Below are 22,287 nucleotides of genomic sequence, written 5' to 3'. Positions count from 1 at the left end.
TATGGTAGGTTAGGTTAGGTTAGGTTAAAAAAAAAAAAAAAAAAAAAAGGTTATGCTAAGCATACGTTTTTATTGGAAATAAAATAGGAAAATAATCGTTGTTTTGTTTTGTTTGTGTAAGAAAAGTAAATAAACCCAATATTGATAGTAATGGGGCGAAAACAAAAAAAAACTTTAATTCGGGGTAAAATGAACCCAGAAAGCGCGTTAAATAATACCATCAGTGTGCTACCAAAATTAGTCATTTTTATTTTAAATTCCATGTAGGTATGTAAATGTGTTAGCGTACGCTGTAAACTAATACATAATTGTATTTATTAAATAAATACAATACAATTTATAAAGACAATTTTGGTAACAATATGGAATCAATTAAACGCGTACAAATCAAGGCGTAATTAAGACCTTAAATATCTTAATAGTTATGGCAATTAACTAATTACCTCTCGGTAACGGTAATAACTACTTTGTCATTATTGTTACTACAAATAACAATTCGGTATGTCATAGAAATCGTCAACATGTAGAGAGATAGAGAGAGATCGATTGAGATCTTTATTTGCATACCAGTTATTTCACATAAACCTACATGGACCCTAAAAAGGATGTAGCAAAATAGGAAGTTTACAATATCACAAAATCACTTATTACATATGACTTACACTTAGGTATAGTCTGTCCGCTTTTCTAAGATCATGTATGCCATATAATATAGCGAACTTGATCTTAGAATTTTGACAGGCTAATACTAATAGAGTCAGACTAAGAAAAGTCTGCAGCGGATTTGATAGCCCACGCAGCGCAAGTGTTATTTTAAACGTCAAACTTCTACATGTGAAACTATGAAAACACTGGCACTGCGTGGGCTATCAAATTCGCTGCAGATTTTTCTTGGTCCCACTTTATAGGTAGTTTTTAGGGTTCCGTACCCAAAGGGTAAAACGGGACCCTATTACTAAGACTCCGCTGTCCGTCCGTCTGTCACCAGGCTGTATCTCACGAACCGTGATAGCTAGACAGTTGAAATTTTCACAGATAATGTATTTCTGTTGCCGCTATAACAACAAATACCAAAAGTAGAATAAAATAAAGATTTAAGTGGGGCTCCCATACAACAAACGTGATTTTTGACCGAAGTTAAGCAACGTCGGGCGGGGTCAGTACTTGGATGGGTGACCGTTATTATTTTGCCGTTTTTTGCATGGTACGGAACCCTTCGTGCGCGAGTCCGACTCGCACTTGCCCGGTTTCTAAATCGATATGTAGGTATGAAACTGGCAAATATTTTAATTAAGTACTGATGTATTTTTATCCATAAACAAATTCGTTTAACATGGGACGCACAAGTATAGGTAGGTACATATACTAAAGTACTTACTTTCGTTGTAGGCAGGGTTGGGCAAAATACTGGCTTCCACGTATTTCAAATACAAATTACAAAATACATTTTTAAAAGTATTTGAAATACCAAATACAAACTACTTTGGTGACTGGTATTTGAAATACAAAATACAAATTACAGTGTTTAAAATAATGTATTTCAAATACAAAATACAAAATACTTTTCTTTTTTTTTGTTTAATCATTTAGTTTTTTTTAACGAATATCCTTTCCTAAAAACTTATAGGGTCATTGCGCTTGTTTTCGTTCTTCTCTAGTTTTCGTCCACTTGACGAAATTTGAATATAAACCTACATTGCTGCACAAATTTGGACTGATTTCAATCCTTAGCTAAACAATATATCTGTCTACATATAAAACATATATTTCGCAAATAGTAAATTAAAAATGAAATATATTATATGCTAATCTGTCAAGTGGTCGAAAACTAGAGCATGGACGGAAACTACTACAATGACTCTATCCCCTGGCTGTTGACGAAAAGTTCTGCGCAGAATAGCTCGCGCAATGTACCTATTTGCGCTCGTACAAGTCGTACATTATATTTAAAAAAATGTTCCATTTTAGTATCATAGAATTTAATAAAATGTATTTTGTAGAAATGTATTTTGAAGCTTGAAGTATTTGAAATACGAAATACAAAATACATGTGAGTGCAGTATTTGAAATACCAAATACAAAATACTTTTCCAGGTAGTATTTGAAATACAAATACAAAATACTAAAATGTATTTCAAATACGTATTTCAAATACATGTAATTGAAATACTGCCCAACCCTGGTTGTAGGTATATGACATTTTGTAAGACGATATAATGGAATGATAAATATGCGAAGGTAAACTGGTTGTTCTATTTTTAGTACATTCAACCCGCTGCCGGCTCAAAACCTACCAGTAGGTATTTACAAACTTAAAAGTAAATAATTATAGTTATTTTAAGGTGCAGTAAGGTCGTGTTCTCAAATGTGATGTGTGTGTGAGAAAGAGACAAGCTCATGTAACAACGAGTATGACAAAGATGAATGGAATGCGAACATTACTCAACGGTAACAAATTTCTTCGTAGTAATATAGAAATAAATATGGAAGTATTTTTTGTTATCCTTGTGTGTGAGTACCTATAACCTGTCTATAGTTATATAATAGCATTGCTTACTACGAGGAGGGAAAGCGACATAACCTAAGGTAAACTGGTTGTTCTATTTTTAGTACATTCAATCTACCGGCTCAAGAGCTACACCTATGTATTTAGAGTCGGACCAAAAAAAGTTTGCAGCGGATTTGATAGCCCACGCAGTGCAAGTGTCATTTATACGTCATCATTTCATAGAAGTTTGACGTTTAAACAACATATTAACACTTTCACTGCGTGGGCTATCAAATCCGCTGCAGACTATTCTTGGTCTGACTCTACCGACAAAGCGAATATAGGCATTTTAATAGGCTAGATAACAAATTGTCATTTATGGTATCAATAGATCAGGTTTGTTTTTAGGATCAAATTTCTATATGGGACCCATTACTTTGAAGGATGACTCACGCTAGACCGGGCCGGGGCCGGGCCGGAGCTTTCGGCGCTTTGTTTTCTATGGAAAGCACTACGTGATCATCGATCAGCCGTCATAGAAAATGACATGCACGCCTCGGCCCGGGCACACCATGGTCTAGCGTGAGTCATCCTTAAAGCAATCACTATATTTGACTATCAGAAATGATAGTCAATGTCCGACAGTCGTATTTCTTTCGCGAAACGCTCCTAACAATAACAAAACGATAGGTAACTGAACGTGACGTCACGGTCACCGAGAGTCAATCTTGAAGTATGGACAAAACAAGAAATTTGCGTTTTTGTCGGTGAAATATTGCGTTTATGTAATATAAACTGCAAAACGTAATTCTAGGCCATAAAAGCAAGAAAATGTTGCCACTTTTTTCTAGCGCGTCTTGTTTTAATGTAAAAGTAAGTAAATAAAAGTACTTTTTTAAATCGTAGGAGTAAAATTGCTAATAAATAAATTATCTTAGCGTGATTATTTTTATCAAAAGGAATTTACTATTTTACAAACAAATTATTGCAGTGGCAACATTGTCTTACTTTTTTTGGTCTTGAATTACGTTTTGCAGTTTAGTTGCTATACAATCTTTGTTTGGATAGAATGCAAGGAATCGAATGGTATATATCCTTGCTTATTTAGGTCCTGTTATTTTGTATTATTTTAATATTCACATTTTTGTGATAAATTGCTAATTTGCTATCTATTTTACTAGATTTTGTTATAAAATTCAACTTTACACATCGACATTATAAAATAAAATCATCTCAATAGTAAATATATTATTGTCGACTTGTCCAGGCGATTTGAACAGGTCTGCAAAACTTTCCAGATTTTATTTCGGTGTAGCGTGATTACCCTAGGTCCTAGGTTCACCTATTGAGCGGTGGAAAAACGCAGCCTTACCTTACCTCCATATTGTACAGTGGCGTTCAAAAGTGCATGGATAAATGTTCATCGTAATGCCTTAATATTACGGTTGAAACATTTCCATGCACTTTTGAACGCCAGTGTACCTACACATTTTTTGCCCACCACTGTAGGTTTGCAGGCGACCATAGGCTGTTGGTGGTTGTGTGAAGGACTAGAGGTGCTGGTGGTGCCCGGGCCGCGCCTGCAAGTGAGAGATTCCTCTCGCACCGCACGTAGGGCAGAGGCCGGGTGCGCACTGAGGTTCAAGTGTACGGATATTCCGGACAAAGAAGTAACTAATTTAATAAATTATGCTTATGTTTGAAGTTTAAAACCTCATTACTCATCATTTAGGGCCACTTGCACCATTCACTAATCCGGGGTTAACCGGTTAAACCTGGAGTTACCATGGTTACCACTGTTACCAGTACAATTTGACACTTGATTAACGATTTAACAGGTTAACTCCGGGTTAGTGGAATGGTGTAAGTAGTGCTTAATAAATTATTAACAATATGTAGGTATAGATATCCTACCTACACATTTTTTGCCCACCACTGTAGGTTTGCAGGCGTCCATAGGCTACGCTGGTAGTTGTGTGGAGGACTGGAGGTGCTGGTGGTGCCCGGGCCGCGCCTGCAAGTGAGAGATTCCTCTCGCACCGCACGTAGGGCAGAGGCCGGGCGCGCACTGAGATTCCAGTGTAGGGATATTCCGGACAAAAAGTAACTAATATAGTATTACTGCAATGTTATGCCGTCAGAGTGCAGCACTAATTTGTTTAGTAAACCATAGAGTAACTTATACACACTACGCCTTAAACAGTTTTTTGACAAGTTTTTACTAAGTGACATTGGTGCATCAAGGTGGTTTGTTTACAGGTGGCCTACCGCGAAACGCGAACATCGAAATTTCGTTATCTGCCTCTCTATCGATCGAATAAGTGATAGAGTGAGGCAGAAACCGAACTTTCGATTGTCGTGTTTCACGGTAGGCCATGTGATTGAGTTAGTGACGTCCTCTACGCAGAGTTTTGCGCAATATTCCCTATTTAATAAATGATGCTTAAAATTAAAATAGTAAATGTAGATATGAAGTATGAAGTATAAAAACAGATTATCTCATTTAATAAATGATTCTTAACACATAATGAAATCAGATATTAAATTTAAAATTTTAAGATATAACGACGCGCATGTGCGGCCAGTCTCCACAGACTATTTGACCGAAGCGTAGCGAAGGTCTACGTTTTGACTCGGGCATTTTGCTTTCGTATGTCCGTCCGGATGTTCTCCTCTACAGGTCACAATTCTCAACCGATTCTCGTGAAATTTTGTGACAGATTCTATGAGTAAATAATTTTTTTTTGTCGACCCGGTTTTTGGAAAATTTTAAAAATGGAGGATTCGTGATACCTCGCGCTTAAGCAAATAGTCGTATCGATATCATAAGAGTATTTTCTTTTTGAGACATATTTACATAGTCAATGGCAAAAAATGCAGAAAAATTGTATTGCTGGTTTAGGCGGTATTTAGATATTTAGTTTTTACTCGAGAATGAGTAGCCGAACTCTCATGGCGCATTTTGTAAACATTCGCTTTTTTTGTTTGCACACAGAAAGTCTGGGTTCGATCCCCAGTAAGACATAACTTAATGTATTTTTTTTTTCACTTAAACTTCGTATTTTTTTTTAATAATTAAAAATTTCGTATTGTTGATTGATCAAACCGGTGTGTGGCGCTGTCATCGTGCACGGTCCCAATAAGCTATGCTCGCGAGGTCTACAGCTCACAGAGCCACTAGTCGTATTTTGTTTGGGTCAAACAGATCACTGTGTTATGTCTTTCATGTAGACATACACAAGAGTTAAGGGCTATAAAGGTTAATTTTGTTATTTAACCCTTATCCACGTGAAAAGGTCCTCCTTTTATTTAAAGAACTATGATAAAATCATTACTTATATGCCCACAAGCTGTTAACTATTGCCCACAGGAGAGAAAACTAGTGTGTTATCGCGAACAGTACATTTTTCTCTCCTGTGGGCAATAGTTAACAGCTTGTGGGCATGTAAGCATGATTTTATCATAGTTCTCTAAATAAAAGGAGGACCTTTTCACGTGGATAAGGGTTAAATAAGAAAATTAACCTTTATAGCCCTTAACTCTTGTGTATGTCTACAGGAAAGACATAACACAGTGATCTGTTTGACCCGTTTGCAAAATGATGGTTATAAAAAACCCCTAATGTAACTTTTTCCGGTTTTATTACGGTGTAGTGATATTATACTTAGTTGACTGATGCGTTTAGATTTTTGACCCTTTCGGTGAAAATAATGTCAATTAATAACAGGACCAATATACCATAGTAGCTTGGAAACGTATATTATTAGTTTCAGTAACACCTAAATTGAGATTTTCGATCATGGATAAATTGGTATTGATTGCCATACATTTTTGAAATGTCTTTTCTTTGCTTTATCTTATTAAATATTATAATCGAATAAATACACAAAAAGATTGATTGTTGATGCAAATCGATCTTATTTTATATCAAGGATTATAAATATGATTCAATTACAAGGATTTGTAGTAAGGTACTCGTAAGATTATGTCACTTTTACCTTTCACTAAACTCTATCTTTCAGAAAAAAAAATTACAATTATTTCCAGCTGTGTTCCAACAAGCCCACCGTGCCCCGGGCCCGCGCACGCGCGCCACGCGCCGCGGCGGGGCGCGGCGCTGCAGCAGTGTGGCGCCGCCACGCTGCTCGCCCGGACGCCAGCGACATGCGGCCTTGTTGACGCGATGGTGAGTTCCGCGTTTAGTTATGGTGCGAGGCCTGTAGTTCTGGGCTACGTTGGTGATAGTGTGTGTAATAGAGGCCGTTGCGATCCCAGCGAAGACTAAGTTTTAGTTCTGATCGAAGGCAGTTTTAGTTTTGGGAGGGTTTTCTGCAAGTTACTAGTAGTAGAGGTTCCACGAAGGTGTTTTAGTTCTGAGGCCTTAGTTGGGGCCTTACGTTGGTCTGTGAGTGTAGCGTAAGGTGCAACAAGCCGTTGCGAAGATACCATCTCACGAAGAACCTTAGTTCTAATGAGAGAGTGCGAGCCTCGGTTGTGGTGCGAGTCCCGAGGCCTGTTATAAATCTGATACCTTCGTTGGTCCGACGTTCGTGTGTGTGAAACTAGCGTAGGGTGTAAAAGCTGTTATAAGAACCCCATCTCGCGACTCTTCGCGATGTCAATTATATTATGATGAGCGCGAAGGTGTTTTAATTATGGTGCCGCGAGACTGTTGTCGTTCTGATCCCTACGTTGGTGTCTGTGAGTGTAGCGTAAGGGTGTAAAGAGGCCGTTGCGAAAATGACCATCTCGCGAAGAGCCTAAGTTCTGATGAGAGTGTGCGAGTCTCGAAGGCAGTGTTAGTTCCAGGAGGGTTAGGTGTTTTCGTTCTGAGGGTACAGAAGTTACAGAACTGGTGTAGAACTAGCTAATGAGAGAGTGCGAGCCTTAGTTATCGTGCGAGTCGGGAGGCCTGTAATAGTTCTGACACTTTCGTTGGTGTCCGACAAACGTGTGAGTAATATCTTCTTCCTCGCGTTATCCCGGCATTTTGCCACTGCTCATGGGAGCCTGGAATCCGCTTGACAACTAATCCCAAGAATTGACCTAGGCACTAGTTTTACTAGCCGTGTGTGCAACTAGAGTAACATAAACAAGTTGTGAAGATCCCATCTCGCGAAGAGCTAGTTTTTGTTCTAAAACTTGTTTAGTCTTAGTGCGGGCCTCGAAAGCAGTAGTAGCAGGAGGGCTTGTAGTACATAATACTAGTATAGTATTTAGTAGTAGGATGTAAACAAAATGTGTGCATAGTTAAATGTCTAGTCGGGCGAGGGCTTGACAGACATAGAGCTTATTTAACCAACTTAATTACGCTTGACACTGCAACTTTCCAGTTCTCTTCTTCTACATAGCATCAATATACTTGTTTGACCAGCAATGTACAGTGAATTGTGAATCTCAAGCACAATTGCCAGCAGTGGCGTAGCTGGGCGAATGGGGCCCACGGCCTCGCACTTAGGGGGGGCCTCGCAATAAAGCCAACCGTATTTTTACCTTGGGAAAACACACTGTAAAAGGCCTCGCAGATGTGGTTTTCACTCACGGCTAGGTTCACGCTGCGCTACTCCTTGCCAGCAATGTGAAACAGGGGCCTGGCAGTCTCACCTGATTTAGAGTGTTGGCGCAGAGTGTAAAGATTTGTGCGTGAATTGGTTCTGATTAGAGTACAGGTTACGCGCAGTTTCTATGTTCTGATGAGCTTGTGCTGTTGTTTGTGTATGTAAATGCAAGTCGCCCACTGTTAACTGTCCTTCGGTGGATCACCTTTGGTAATAAGGTCCACCGATGGAAAGTTAAGAGTGTTGCTGTGTACGGTATAAACAAGATTGGTGCATGAAACGTGGAGTTTTGGTTCTAGTCTTTGCGCGAAGAATGAAGTCAGTTTTAGTTCTGATAGTATACCAAAAGCCAGGAACAGATTTCCACACCCATTAGCATCCCGGGCGATTTTTTTACTTGTTCAAGTAACCAGCTGACGGTCTATCCACCTCGATATAACCGACTGCAGATGATGAAAGTAAAAACTACCCTATTGATATATAGTTTTATGTATATTGTTTTGCTTTCATAAGTATTAAATACTGATTTTTGAAAATAAAATTATCTACATGACTTATAGCGTGACCTGATGGATCTGAAATGTCTAGTTTTGGTTTAAACGAGACGGACCTAGTTTCCCCAGGACAGTGATCGAACCAAGTTTCTGCATTCGCGACAGACGTAAATGCAATCTTGCTAAGGCTAAATCGCCTGGCTATAGCTGAAATAAATATCATATACCTACTAAGAATAAGTGACCAAGTCTTTCGGTGGCCGATTCCGGAATCGAACCGGCGTCTTTAACTTACGCAGATAACTATTAGGCCACATGGTTAAAACGCCGTCCCAAATTCTCGAGTACCTATATTCAATGCTATAAACGTCCCCCATTATAAAAAAAAACCAGTGGTTTAATTAAAACTAGCGACCCGCCCAGGCTTCGCACGGGTTAACAAATTATACACCGTTTAGGTCACTCTCGGCCCAATTCTAACTTTAGGATACGTCAATTAATAGATCTAGAAACGATACGGATTAGATATGTCAGTGTCAAATGTGACGTTTCTTCAAACAAATACGTAATTTTTGACACTGACACATCTAATACATATCGTTTCTAGATCTATTAATTGACGTATCATAAAGTTCGAATCCGCAGTCTATCGAAGAAACACTCTATCGAAAGGTGAAAACCGCATGAAAATCCCTTCAGGAGTTTTTGAGTTTATCGCGAACAAACATACAAACAGACAGACGCGGCCGGGAACTTTGTTTTACAAGGTGCACTTATCAGTGCTTAATTCCATTGTAATAAAATTACAGAAGGCCAGTGAGATAAGTGATCCTATTAGGATGTCTGACGTCCATGATTCTATTATTTTGTCCATGATTTTATTATTTATAAATCCTTTAATGTAACTCCACAGATATTAAGTGACTAAGAAGGGAGAGCTTCCAGAGACATGCCCAGGGAGTGTTCAACCACCTTTCATGAAAAAATAATGAGTAAAGATTTCTACTCTGTCTATGCTGGCTCTGCACATAGTAGACTAGACGAACGGGTAATAGGATGAACTGAGCAATTGATGAAATGGGAATTAGACGAACGGAGCAACTGACGAACCATGATATTGACGAACTGAGAAATGGAAAAACGGAGACCGACTAGACGAACTGAGAATCGGACGAATGATGCAGAATTGGTATGAAAGTGTCACTATCACTGTGATAATGTTAATTCATATTGCATACTGATTCGCACAGCACTTCGATGTGCGAGCGGGACATCGCTATGTACTTATGCGCATAGTGCTGTTATGGTCATCGCTCATACAATTCACATCAGTGTGATGGTGGTGGATGAGCACTTCCAGCAAAATTAATGCAGAGTTGGCATGGTCCTTTACAGTCATAAATCTTACGACATTGAAAGAATCGTTCTTTCATCATTTTAAATTGAATTTGGAAAGATTCAACTCTCCCGAAGCTCCATGTCTCGCAAACTCCCCTAACTCAATAATTTGAGGGTGTCGTATGAAAATGAGTTAAGCCAATTAGGGCGACGTGGTCTTGTTTAATTCCTTAATATGTTGAGAGGGGGATGTATACAGGGTGATTCATGAGACGTGAGCAGGACTAATCCTGCACACTCAGTAACTGATAATTGATCGATCACCGTCGTATTTAGGAGAAACAACAACACTTTTTCCTATTTTTTAAGTTTTTGGTGAGGGCAAATTTAATTCTCAACAATCATGGTCACCCTACAGGACCTAATTAATAAACATAAAACCTCTTTAACCGTAATGGCATTTTGATTACGAAGAAAATAAACTGTCAAACTTGAGTGAGATACGAGTTTTCAAAAGTAACCAGACCGTGATGACAGTAATGACATTCAATTTGACACAGAATATCGGTAGTTTAGTATTCTAATTTTAGGGTGACCATGAATGTCGTAAAAAAATTAATAACTTCTTTTTTTAACACGACTACAATATCAACGTTAACCTCACTAATACTAATACGAAACAGTTGCTTATAATGAACGATATGCGCAGTGTTAGTCCTGCTCACGTCTCCTGAATCACCCTGTATACGACAGAACAGTCAGAACCCCTGGTGTAAAGGCCGTTTCAGGATAAGCTAAGTTACTCTGCCCCCCTCGAATTTCGGTGTGTATTTTTTATGGATGGTGTGGCTCTATATAATTAATGTGCAATATTTCAGCACCTTAACTTTACAGTATTTTGTTAAAAAAAATTCAATATAATTTTTGTTAGATTTTTTTTGTCTAGCAAACCAATTTTAGCGTGCTTTACATATATTATACATTAAATAAAGATTCGAGGGTGCAGAGTCACATAGTCTTTCATTCGTCTAGCGTGACGAGCGTTCGCGTTTGCGTTATGTGTATTTTTGTATGGGATTTTGAACAGCACGCCAAGCAGGACGGTTTGGAAACTCAAAATCCCATACAAAATGACACCGTGAACGCGTAAGTCACGCCCCGCTATCGAATGTACACTAGGGGTACTGAAATATATATCAATTTACGTAAGTACTGTAAAACCACTCAAGCATAAAAGGGTCATTCCTGAAAAATCTCATTCCCCTGACCATTCCTATTCGCAAATTCCCAGGAGATTCCGCTTTATTAGCATCTCATTTTTGGTGACTGTGTAACCCGTGCCAAGTTCCATCTACAGCCAAAACTGCTTAGCGGAATCTTTTGGGAAGTTGAGGATAGGGATAGCCAGGGGAATGAGATTGTTGAGAAATTACCCAAAAATTTACACAGCTATATTTGTTAAGGTGTAACTATTACTTGAATGACGTAGTTTTGCGTAAAAATACTCTAAAAGTTTTATAACTCTAGTCTAGAATGTATCTGGGAATTTTCACTTAAAAGGGAACCATTTGCTTTTTTTCGAAAATCCACCAACTTTTGGGTTATTTCTACTCAGAATCACGAGGACCGATAATTAAAAAAGAATGTGTCACAAAAAATTACAGTTTGTAACGCATTTTCACATACATTTTGTATGGACCGTTACAAAACTGACACCCAAAATTTGTATGAAAAACTGGGGACACTTTTTCTTGGTCTCATTCAATAGTACCTACTCGTGATTCTGAATCTAAATAACCCAAAAGTTGATGGTATTTCGGAAAAAAGGAAATAGTACCATTTTTCCTGACCCCCAGCCCATCTGTATCAAGTGCAAAGTTGACCTTTCCCCCCGTAATATTGCCGGCCCCAGGCTTACATTTTACGAGGACGAATAATTGCGAGCCCCTCCCAAGCGGCGCCCTCAAGGCTATTGTGGTGGAGTTTTTTCATTTGTGGGTGAAAATTACGAAGCAAAGGCAGGTTACGTGTACGTAAATGCGGACTTTTGACGTGCGTTAACATAGATGGAATTTAAGATATACTTACCTACTTACCGTCTGAAGTGACTGCATATCGTACTTGATCGATGTGTTCGATATTTTGTCTTTGGGTTGCAAGTAGAATGACCTAATTGCTTATAAAAAAATTGTTTATTTCAGATTTTAAAATCCATATTGTGTTAGTCTTCCCAATATCTTTAAAAACTTTTTGATACTTTATTATCTTTCTATATGTAAGTTTATCTACTTAGATCTTACCTGAGTGCTCCAGAGAACTCAAGTTTTCCGTTTCTTTGAAAAATAAAGTATCTACTTATGGCATAGATCTGACTGACCTGATGATGGATAGATTTTATACAGTTATGTTATTGTAGGTACCTACTTCTAAAACCTTGCAATAACAGCTACCTAGCAATAAAATAATCTCACCATTTTCTGCTAGCTTGTTTATCTACCTACTAACTGCATTCCTGCCAAGGAGGTTTTGGGATTATACTGAGCAACTATTGCTATGGGACCAACCCCGAAATCACGAAAAAAAATTGACTGTTTCATACATTTTTGGCTGGTCCATTTTCTATGGGAAGCTAAATTTGTTTTTGCGATTTCGGGGTTGGTCCCATAGTAAAAGGTGCTCAGTATAATCCCAAAACCTCTCTGGCAACGGTAAAGCATATATTTTTTAGCCACCGTGTAAGTATACGCTGCATGCCTAAATGCTTACCTACGTATTCCCTGTACAAGTTTAGTCGGGTAACTGAATTCAACCCTTAAACTACGAGAGACGGTATTAACATGTTTCAAATTCAATCATATAACAAGTGATTTAGTAACCAGAATGTACCCTCATCGATTTGTTATGGAACGAGGGATCAGAGTTATATTGGTTGATTTTAGCGATCGGTTTACCTCGTTAGGCGATAGGAACGCGCGTTAGGTGTAGTACGGTTACGCAATCTTAAGCAGCAACTCTTAAGGTTTGGGCGGTTTTAACTGTTTTGACATCTCCTGATATCAGTCACGTGACTGATAAAGGGTCTGGCTACCCGTAGGGAAATCGTGAAAATACTACGTGACATGTTGTCATCTGCAAATAAGTAAGAAACTTATTTCTTACTTATTTGCAAATAAGTAAGAAACTTATTTCTTACTTATTTGCAGATGACAACATAGACTGGTCATATTTTTCATAAATCGTTTTCGACTGGCAAATCATATTACTTTTTGGCAACCGGGTTTTTTAACCTAATTAAACCCCGCTGAATCCGAATTTGCCAGTGGTCCGATCGAAATCTTGACCGGAAGTGAGATATTTGATATTAAAGGTCCCTTTTTTTAGTTTTTCGTAAATAACTCAACGGTGGCGCATAGCAAAAAATTTTCTATTACATAAGTAATCTGCATGAAATTGCCTACAAGAAAAATTCAGTACAATTTTTCACTAGGATCAATATTCAAAGAGATATTAACGCGGGAAATTTAATTATAATCGTTTCTAAGGTCCCGTTTTTTACTTTTTCGTAAATAACTCGTAAACGGTGGCCAATATTTAAAAAATGTTATTAAACGTTAATAATCTACTCAAAATTTTGTACAAATAAGATTCAGTACACTTTTCGCAGGGATCAATATTTAAAACGATATTAAAGGAAGAAAGTTAATTACAATCAGTTCACAGGTCACTTTTTTTCAAGTTTTTCGTAAGTAACTCGTAAACGGTGGCCCGTTGCAAAAAAATAAAATACATAAATATTGAACATAAAATTGTCCACAAAAAAGGTTCTGTACACTTTTTCGCTACGATCAATATTTAATGAGGTATTAAAGGGGGTAAGTTAATTATAATCAATTTCCAGGTCCCTATTTTTAGTTTTTCATAAATGACTCGTAAACGGTGGCCCATAGCAAAATAGGTTCTTAATGTTCTTATTAATAAAATATCTCGTCTTATCAACTTCTTCCCGCCGCTTATAAAATGCAGCTTTCTCATCAGTTTTTGAAAAATAAACATTGCCTTTACGACCTAGTGTGGTGAAAAATAAGTTTAAAATCAGTGAGTGTTTCTGCACAGAGGGCGGCGGGCATGGGTGCGCGCGCGCTGGTCTTGGCGGTGGCGGCGCTCGGCGCGGCGGCGTGGGGCGCCGGCGGCGGCGGCGGCAGTGGCTGCGGTGTGGCCGAGTTTGCCTGCCGAAGCGGACAGGTGAGTGACTTATATATGTGTGTGACGGGTGTGACGGTGGCGGCGCTCGGCGCCGCGGCGTAGGGCGCCGGCGGCGGCGGCGGCAGCGGCTGCGGCGTGGCCGAGTTTGCCTGCCGAAGCAGACAGGTGAGTGACTCATCTATGTGTGTGACGGTGGCGTTGGTTGACGTGCCATAGCAAACACCGGACGTATGTTTTACCACGATGGAAATGGCTATGTGGCGTTATAGTATGAGAGGCGGATGAGACTTCACGGCCTTAACGTTAAGCTCGTATTCCACATACAGGGAGTAGATTTCGATGATAATTATTCGAATATTATCAAGGTGTATTATTTGTAAGCTTTGAAGTTGCTGATCTGATTAAAATTGCTATCCTGAAAAATAACACTAAAGGAGACATATTCGGTACAAAGATGCTTGTGCCGTGTGTCGCACACTGGTGGAGTCCCGCCTTTAGAGTGAGATTAAATTGTCATGCACCTACTTCATTCTCAAATATGAATTCTAAATGAGATTCTCATTCACAGTGCGTTCGCCTCGACCGCTTCTGCGACGGCACAGCCCAGTGCATGGACGGTAGCGACGAGCCGCCCCACTGCTCGCCCTGCAACCGCACGTACTACGGCCGCGCCGGCGTAGCCTATGCTCTCGCCGTCGGCGCTGGTGCTGGGGTCGGCGACGCGCCGCCGCCTCCGCCGCCAAGAGTGCCGTTTCTCTGCCATTTGACATTTACCGCGGGAGGCGGGACGCATGGGGATTTAGTGCAGTTGGCGTTTGAGGAGTTTCGTGTGGGTTAGTCACTTTAATAACATACAACTTTGGGAACAAATCAAATTATTTCATCAAATATTTTGATGTTTTTTTCGTCACTTTTATTTAGTATATGACATCTATTTCAGTTTAGTACTCTCATTTAGTCTAAAAAAGTATAAATAAATAAATAATAAATATATTTAATTTAGGGCCTTTCTATACAGTCAATATCATACTTTTATAATTATATTCGTTATTCAGGAAGATACACGCCAGGAAACGTCGACGGCTGCCCTGATGGCTACATGCAGCTTGCAGAGCTCGGTCGCCCTTTCACTGGCGGCTCATGGTGTGGAGCATCTGAAGGCGCAGCGCTGTACTACAGTGAGACAGCTACTGTAACGGTGTCCGTAAAACTGTTCCGAGCACGCCTTGGGGAGCCGTTTGGTCTGAAGTTGAGATACAAGTTCTTGCAGCAGAGGGATGCTGTTGTAAGGTGAGTGATTTCGGAGTTTTTGACTAAGACTTTTTACCGAATTATATAGAAAGGCGTACAGCGTCACAATTTATTGTCATGCCTCTGGTTTTGTACCTTTGTCCGATAAGTAAACGTATTCTTTGTGATTTTTATCATAGATGTACTTCCTATGACATGTTACGTTAGCCGATCATATGGAATCAGAAATATCATGTAGGTAGATCAACAATTATACAACGTAACAGAAGGTCTTCAGAAGTTCAGACACCTTTTTCAACCAGGTTTGGAGCGTTAGAAGCACCTCTAGAACGCGGGGCAGTATCACCCGGGACGTACTGCACGCGCACCTACGAGGAATGCCACCGCAAACCTTGCCGTCTTCAGAGCCCCAATTATCCTGGAATGTACCCTAGGAACGTGACCTGCTATTGGAGTTTACGCCAGAAGGATATACCGACCTGTAAACATGCGATGATATCTGTAAGGCAGGATCATTCACATAAGATGCAGATTAAGAGATCCATTTCGATGGCCAGGTATGTCCCAATTGCCAGAGTTTACTATTTTTTTCTTCTGTTCTCCATAAGAGAGATGATTGGTATTTCAAGTACCCTCACGTACGAAATTGTTTCTTTGGATCAATATTATCTATCTAATCGTCATCAGATTATTATAATAAGATCAGATCAGATATACGTATTCAAATTTCAGTTACAGTTTAGGCATAGGGAACTGGAATAAATGTAATGATTTTTCAGTCTAAACAAAACGGGTCGAGCGGTACGAGCGTGGCGAGAGTGCACAGGCGAGCGTGACAGACTTATCTTCTACGACGGTGCATCAACAGACGACCCAGTTCTTGTCGAGTATTGTGGTGGAGACTGGCTACCGAGAGTCACTGCCCGTGGTCCTGAGATGTTGGTAGCCTTTCATTCGTCACCGTATTCTGCGCCGTTGAGACCACCAGCACCGCTAGCGCCATTGAGAGGTTTTGAACTTGACGTTGATGTCATATTTGCTGATTCAGACTCGCTTGATTATGCAAGGTAAGAACACAGAAGAATAAATGTAAGTAGTATTTTCTTTTTGCTTCTATTGAAGTTTTAGAGGTAAACTCTAAATCCCTCGGAAGTTTTAAAGCTTTTGTTTTGGAAGCACAGCCATTTATACATTAATGTTAATAGAATAATGAGCGCTCTTGCAGGTGGCTTACGATTCTACTAACAACAGTATAACTAAGGATGCAAGTTAAACCTAATTTTTCTTTCAGGGAGGCACGCAGATGTGAGTTTCATGTTAAAGCGTCGTCGACTGAAGAAGAGGGTAATGTAACGACACCAGGGGCCGCGGGGCGTGGACGGCGGGGTCGACTGCACGCTCCCACACATACACTGCCACCAAATACGACATGTACTTGGACTTTCCATGGTCGGCCAGGTCAGTTTTACTATAAGTCGAAAACTGGACTTGAAGCACTTGATATCAGAAGTTAAGTTCTTGCTTTTACGTCAACAGGTGACTTGGTGTGGATCTACTTCTCCAGTTTCACCCAATATTCGCTAGTGGATGGTCGTCGCATGGAAAGTAGTGAAAGAGAAGAAGAAGGTGGTATGGCACCACCTCGCCCTCCTACAAGTACTGCAGCGAGACCCATTGGAGCTCCTTGTGGGGTTGAATTAAGGGTCTGGGATGGTGGTGGGGGTGGGGTCAGTGGGGAGGGCACGATTATAGGGCGTTATTGCGACGAAGCGCCTCGTCTATGCGCAAGAGCTGCCTTAGCTAACGCTACTCGCTCCCCTCGCCCCTGTTCTCCACCTGATGGATACGTCTCTACAGTGCCATTGCTAGCTTTAGCAGCTACAAGTCGCTCTGGAACTGCAACTCATCCTTTACGATTTGCACTGCACTATGAATTCATTGACGCGCGGTTGGCAGGGGCTGCGTTACCAAGCAATATACCGAGAGTAGCACGGCCGGTGCCAGCGGCTTGCGCAAGGCTTCTTACTCGTCCAGGAGAGTTATTGTCGCCTGGAAATGCTTTATGGTTCGGGCGAGGTGGTGCTCGCCGTTTACGCTGCGTTTATAGACTGCAATCAGAGTCGCATGTAGCAATAGAGTTAGCAGCCGCATCATTCGGTCGACGTCCACGATGTTTTACTCGCTCAGACCCAGCCAGTGGTCGAATGCGATGCGTAGCAGAGGCTATGGAACCGGAGGAAACGCCCGTGGAAGAAAAAGAGGCAAATGAAGATTTTGATGGCGAAGAAGACACACCGATGCGTGTACCGCATTTAATGATCTATGAAGCTCCGTGGCCGGGATATAGGGTAAGTTTAATATTAATTGTGACATTTTGTGACATCAAAAAAAAAGTCTAATCCTGCAACTATGAAAATGCAATATTCTTCGAATCTTTTAATCAGGGCCTGTGCCTAGCAGTAGGACGTAGGTATATAGGCAATTATTATTATTTGAGGTGTTGGATCTTTCTTACATCCGCATTCATTGCAGGTACCACTCGGGTGCATATGCGACAACACATCCGCGCTGATCCGCCATTCTGGCGCCGGCGCTCTCGAGCTTGTCCTAACGGCTCGCTCATTGGCCGCCGATGAAGATGCCCGCCATCTTCATTTCCGTGGTTCTTGGAGCACGCCAGCCGCACCGGCGTATAACTGTGCGGCGCGACGGAGGTTGCCCCCACCTGGAGGGCATATTCATCTGCTTTATCCGTATGAGTGAGTACCCATTCTACCTCCACAATTTATCAATACTTACGTACCAAACCGCGCCTCATCATGGCAGGCGGTAGGCGCTCAGTATTCTTCAGAGTGTGGGGCGACGAGTTGCCGCTCACGCCGCCGCCAATTATGTATCCACCAAGGACAAGTTTCTAAAATATTTTTATACTCGCAGTGGCAACCGCGCCTCAGAATGCGGCGAAACTCCCTTCCTTCTCATGGCGCGGGGTAACCGCTCAGTATTCCTCCGAGTGTGGGGAGACGAGTTACCGCTTACGCCGCCGCCGCCTCCGCCTGCAGTCGGCGCGCCGGCGCCGCCGGAACCGCCGTTGTGTCACACCACTAATCGCGTGCTGGTGTACCACGCGCATACTTCCAGGTTTGTAATTTTAAGTTATTATTTAATAAAACTCTCGAGACAAAGCAATTTAACTCGATTTAATTTAATTAGGTATACTTGCTACCTATTTATGAATAGCGCACCAAACGAGAAAAAATTGCCTGTCGGGGGAAATAATTCGTGTATAACCGTATCTTGGCATAGTTGTAGAGAATGGTGTATTAAACAACATTTTTCTTAAATAACTCGTAAACGGTGGCCCATAGCAAAAAATAGTCTTTTACGTAAATAATTTATATAAAATTTCCTAGATGACTGGATACTCCTATAATCGCATGTCTGGGCTCATTTAGACGGTGCGAGAACTCGCACGCGAGTTTCATTACATTGCGGTATTTGATTGGTCGGCTGAATTGGATGTTGCCTTAATAGTGCGCAATGTAACTAAACTGGCATGCGAGTTCGCTTCGCACGCCGTCTAAGGGCTGATTTAGACGGCGCGCGAACTCATTCTCATTCTGTTGGTTACGTCCAATTCAACCGACCGATCAAAATTCGCAATGTAATGGAACTCGCATGCGACTACTCGCACCGTCTAAATAAGCCCTAAGTGAGCTCCAAGGGTTTAATCAGAAAGTTAGGTTTATAATTTATTTATGTCGACAAGACTCACCTAATTGATGTATAATATGATTAATATGACACAAACCGCAATAAAATAGTATGAATGAGTTAAGTAGTTGAATTTTACTAAAGGAGAGTCTTTAGTTTTAAATATCAATACTTGTTTCTTTACATCCGTTTAGGGCCACTTGCACCAACCCACTAACCCGGGGTTAACCGGTTAAACCGTTAACCCAGTGTCAAATTGTACTGGTAACCATGGTTGCTCCAGGTTTAACCGGTTAACCCCGGGTTAGTGAATGGTGCAAGTGGCCCTTACTTACCTACCAATTACTGTTAACATTGTTTAAAAGTTCTGTGAACGCTTTGAGCTTGTCTCGAGTTGAATTAATCGTGCTAATAGCTGTACAAGCGAATTAATTATAAATTTAAACTTAATTAACTGTGGTTTAGTTAGTCACTGTTAGGTAATTATTGTAGGTAAGTAATTAACTGTTGATAGTCTTTGATCTAGTCTTAAGATTAAATACGATAATAATAAAGATAAAGTGTGCATAGTGCATACCGTTTTATTAGGCAGGCGTCCGGTTTTTTACCCCATAGCTCAGTTCTTAGTCCATCGCTTTCACCCAATAACCTAGTTCATTTTAGATTCCATCAACTCTCAATAGCCCTTACACCCTGGCGGGTGCTGCCTCTGCGTGCGTCCCATGACACGGGCAAGGGCAGCCTCCGCTCGGTGTACCCCTTACATTTCATTAAAGTGTCAAAAGGGCATCTACGTGTTGGCTTCGGCTCCGCGCACGCCTCCCAAAGGTCCGGAACACCATTGTTCCGTGATGGGAAAGACAAAGATAAAGTGTCATTCTTACGAACTTGCTAACTAGGTAACAAACCGCCATATTGAAATTGTCCCTGAATTATGAATTCACTAGTGACTTTTATTTACATAGTTAGCAAGTTCCATAGAATGAAAAAAAATGATGCGCTTTACTACTAATGAAAAGAAAATAGGCTATATCAGGGTCAAACAGATCACTGTGTTATGTCTTTCCTGTAGACATACACAAGAGTTAAGGGCTATAAAGGTTAATTTTCTTATTTAACCCTTATCCACGTGAAAAGGTCCTCCTTTTATTTAAAGAACTATGATAAAATCATTACTTACATGCCCACAAGCTGTTAACTATTGCCCACAGGAGAGAAAACTAGCGTGTTATCGCGAACAGCACATTTTTCTCTCCTGTGGGCAATAGTTAACAGCTTGTGGGCATGTAAGCAATGATTTTATCATAGTTCTCTAAATAAAAGGAGGACCTTTTCACGTGGATAAGGGTTAAATAAGAAAATTAACCTTTATAGCCCTTAACTTTTGTGTATGTCTACAGGAAAGACATAACACACTGATCTGTTTGACCCATCACCAGAATTCGAATCTATGACAATAAAATTATGATTACCCCAATTTATCTTACCAATATGTTATTTTAGTAAAAAATTGCTAATACACAGGAAAGTAAATTGGCTGATGGTCGAACTTTAGTTTCAATACAGCTAAGACGAAGTCTAATTCAGGTTTTCTCATTGTCCAGATTATTGAAGGCGATCTGCCCAAGCAGCAGCGACGAGGGCCGAGCAGTCCAAATATTCACCGACGAGTGGTGGGGCCGGGGCCGTGGAGGGGGCCCCGGGTCCGCGCTACTAGTAGTCTGGGCGGCGCGCGAGGCCGGCTCAGCCCGCATGGCCTGGATGGAGGTCTGGAGGCCTGCGGGCACCGGCCCGATCGGGACCCCCGGTGCTGAGCCAGTCAACGCGACAGCTATGTGTGTGAGAGGGTGCAGTGCGTTGGCAGCGTGTATGCCTGGCGCGCTTTGGTGTGATGGCGCGCAGGATTGCCCCGGAGGCGCTGATGAGGCCGCTGGGGCTGGTTGTGGCGCTGCCGCGCGGTTACTAGCGGCTTTAGGCGCTCCCGCAGCGGCAGGAGCGCTAGCAGCGCTTGGAGGCGCCGCTTTCGGAGTTATACTCCTAGCCGTGCTCAGAAGGCGTCGAAGAGCAGATAAAGCGCTGTTAGCGGCCGGCGGACGCCGCGCTACAGAAGAGCTGCTTTTCGATTCAAGGGCGTCTTCGGCCGCCTCCTGACGGCGCGAGCGCTCCGTCGAGTACATCCACGTGGACCGAGAGACCACGGTGTGACGGGGCGCTTTAGCTGTATATACGCGCTGGTTGTACATAGCGCTCACTGTACATAATGTGCTGCACGACGTGACGCGACGTCTCCTGTGATATCGTACCTTACGTTGATAGTTTTTATCTCGTTATTATAGTCTGTCGATTTGTAGCTGGCCCCGAACTGCTAATCCTTTGTATATTGCTAAGTAAAACCGCACGTGCTCCTTACCTGCAAAAAAAAAGGGTTTTAATTAATCTAATTGGCACCTGAGCACGGGCTAGTCCAACGCTCAAAAAACCAGTGTAGGTGCGGTCTCCGATAATGAGCCTTTGTAACGCATCTGGATGACACATTTTAGACTGGTTCGACTCGCCAGCACTCAGTAACCGTAGAAAATTACACGACCCTTTTTTTACAGGATGAGGCACATGCGGTTTTACTTAACAATAGACAAAAGATTAGCGGCTCGGGGCCAGTTACAAATCGAAAGACTATACAATCTATTGTTGCGTTGATCTAGGTGACGTGTTTAAGTTGGGCTGACGGCCGATTTGTTTGTGCGCTCAATACCAAAACGGCGTATGTACCATGTAATTCTGTAGATTATACGTCGTTTTGGTTAATAGTTATTACATTTCACGAATCCTTACTCTTATTACTAAGACGTTAAGGTCTAATATCGTCTGTGCTTCGTGAAATGCAATGTATAGTTGATGAAAACGAAAAGGGGCGCGTTTTTATTCCTATAAGTATTATATTCTATTGATATTTTTGAAGAACTGTCCCGTCCCTCGTTTTCACTTAAGTTATACGAAACACTGATTAAACACATAGTTCAAATTTACGAACTAAACTGCAGTTTGATTTTATGACTTATGACCCTAGCCCTAAAATACCTCTCGCGTTAAATGATGGCTCCTATGACAGTTCATATCGAATAACTGTTACGTAAAATGTTTGAATACTTTTATTGGAAGTTTAGCTTAATAATTTATCTAGAAATGTACCCCCCTTATTCATAAAACTTTACGGGCCTGATTTAGATAAATTATGTTTTAT

General features: G+C 41.0%; 1 protein-coding gene across 2 annotated transcripts; it reads left to right on the top strand.

Annotated features, from left to right (window-relative positions):
- The first annotated feature begins 6,525 nt into the window (after window positions 1-6,525).
- On the top strand, window positions 6,526-22,081 carry LOC134795653 (uncharacterized). 2 transcript variants are annotated; one of them, XM_063767560.1, is made up of 13 exons: window positions 6,526-6,674; window positions 13,992-14,072; window positions 14,205-14,246; window positions 14,650-14,914; window positions 15,137-15,371; window positions 15,635-15,889; window positions 16,112-16,399; window positions 16,624-16,790; window positions 16,869-17,680; window positions 17,865-18,091; window positions 18,270-18,473; window positions 20,651-21,372; window positions 21,719-22,081. In XM_063767560.1, exons 1-12 carry the CDS (start codon window positions 6,672-6,674, stop codon window positions 21,195-21,197), a joined length of 3,126 nt encoding a protein of 1,041 aa, XP_063623630.1. In that variant the 5' UTR covers window positions 6,526-6,671; the 3' UTR covers window positions 21,198-21,372; window positions 21,719-22,081. The 2 variants fall into 2 exon arrangements, with proteins under 2 accessions (XP_063623630.1, XP_063623631.1); XM_063767561.1 differs by lacking the exon at window positions 18,270-18,473.
- The last annotated feature ends 206 nt before the right edge of the window (window positions 22,082-22,287 follow it).

Source organism: Cydia splendana, chromosome 12 (assembly GCF_910591565.1).
Source record: "Cydia splendana chromosome 12, ilCydSple1.2, whole genome shotgun sequence".
Taxonomy (NCBI): Eukaryota; Metazoa; Arthropoda; class Insecta; order Lepidoptera; family Tortricidae; genus Cydia; species Cydia splendana.
This window is presented reverse-complemented; position numbering and strand designations above follow the sequence as displayed.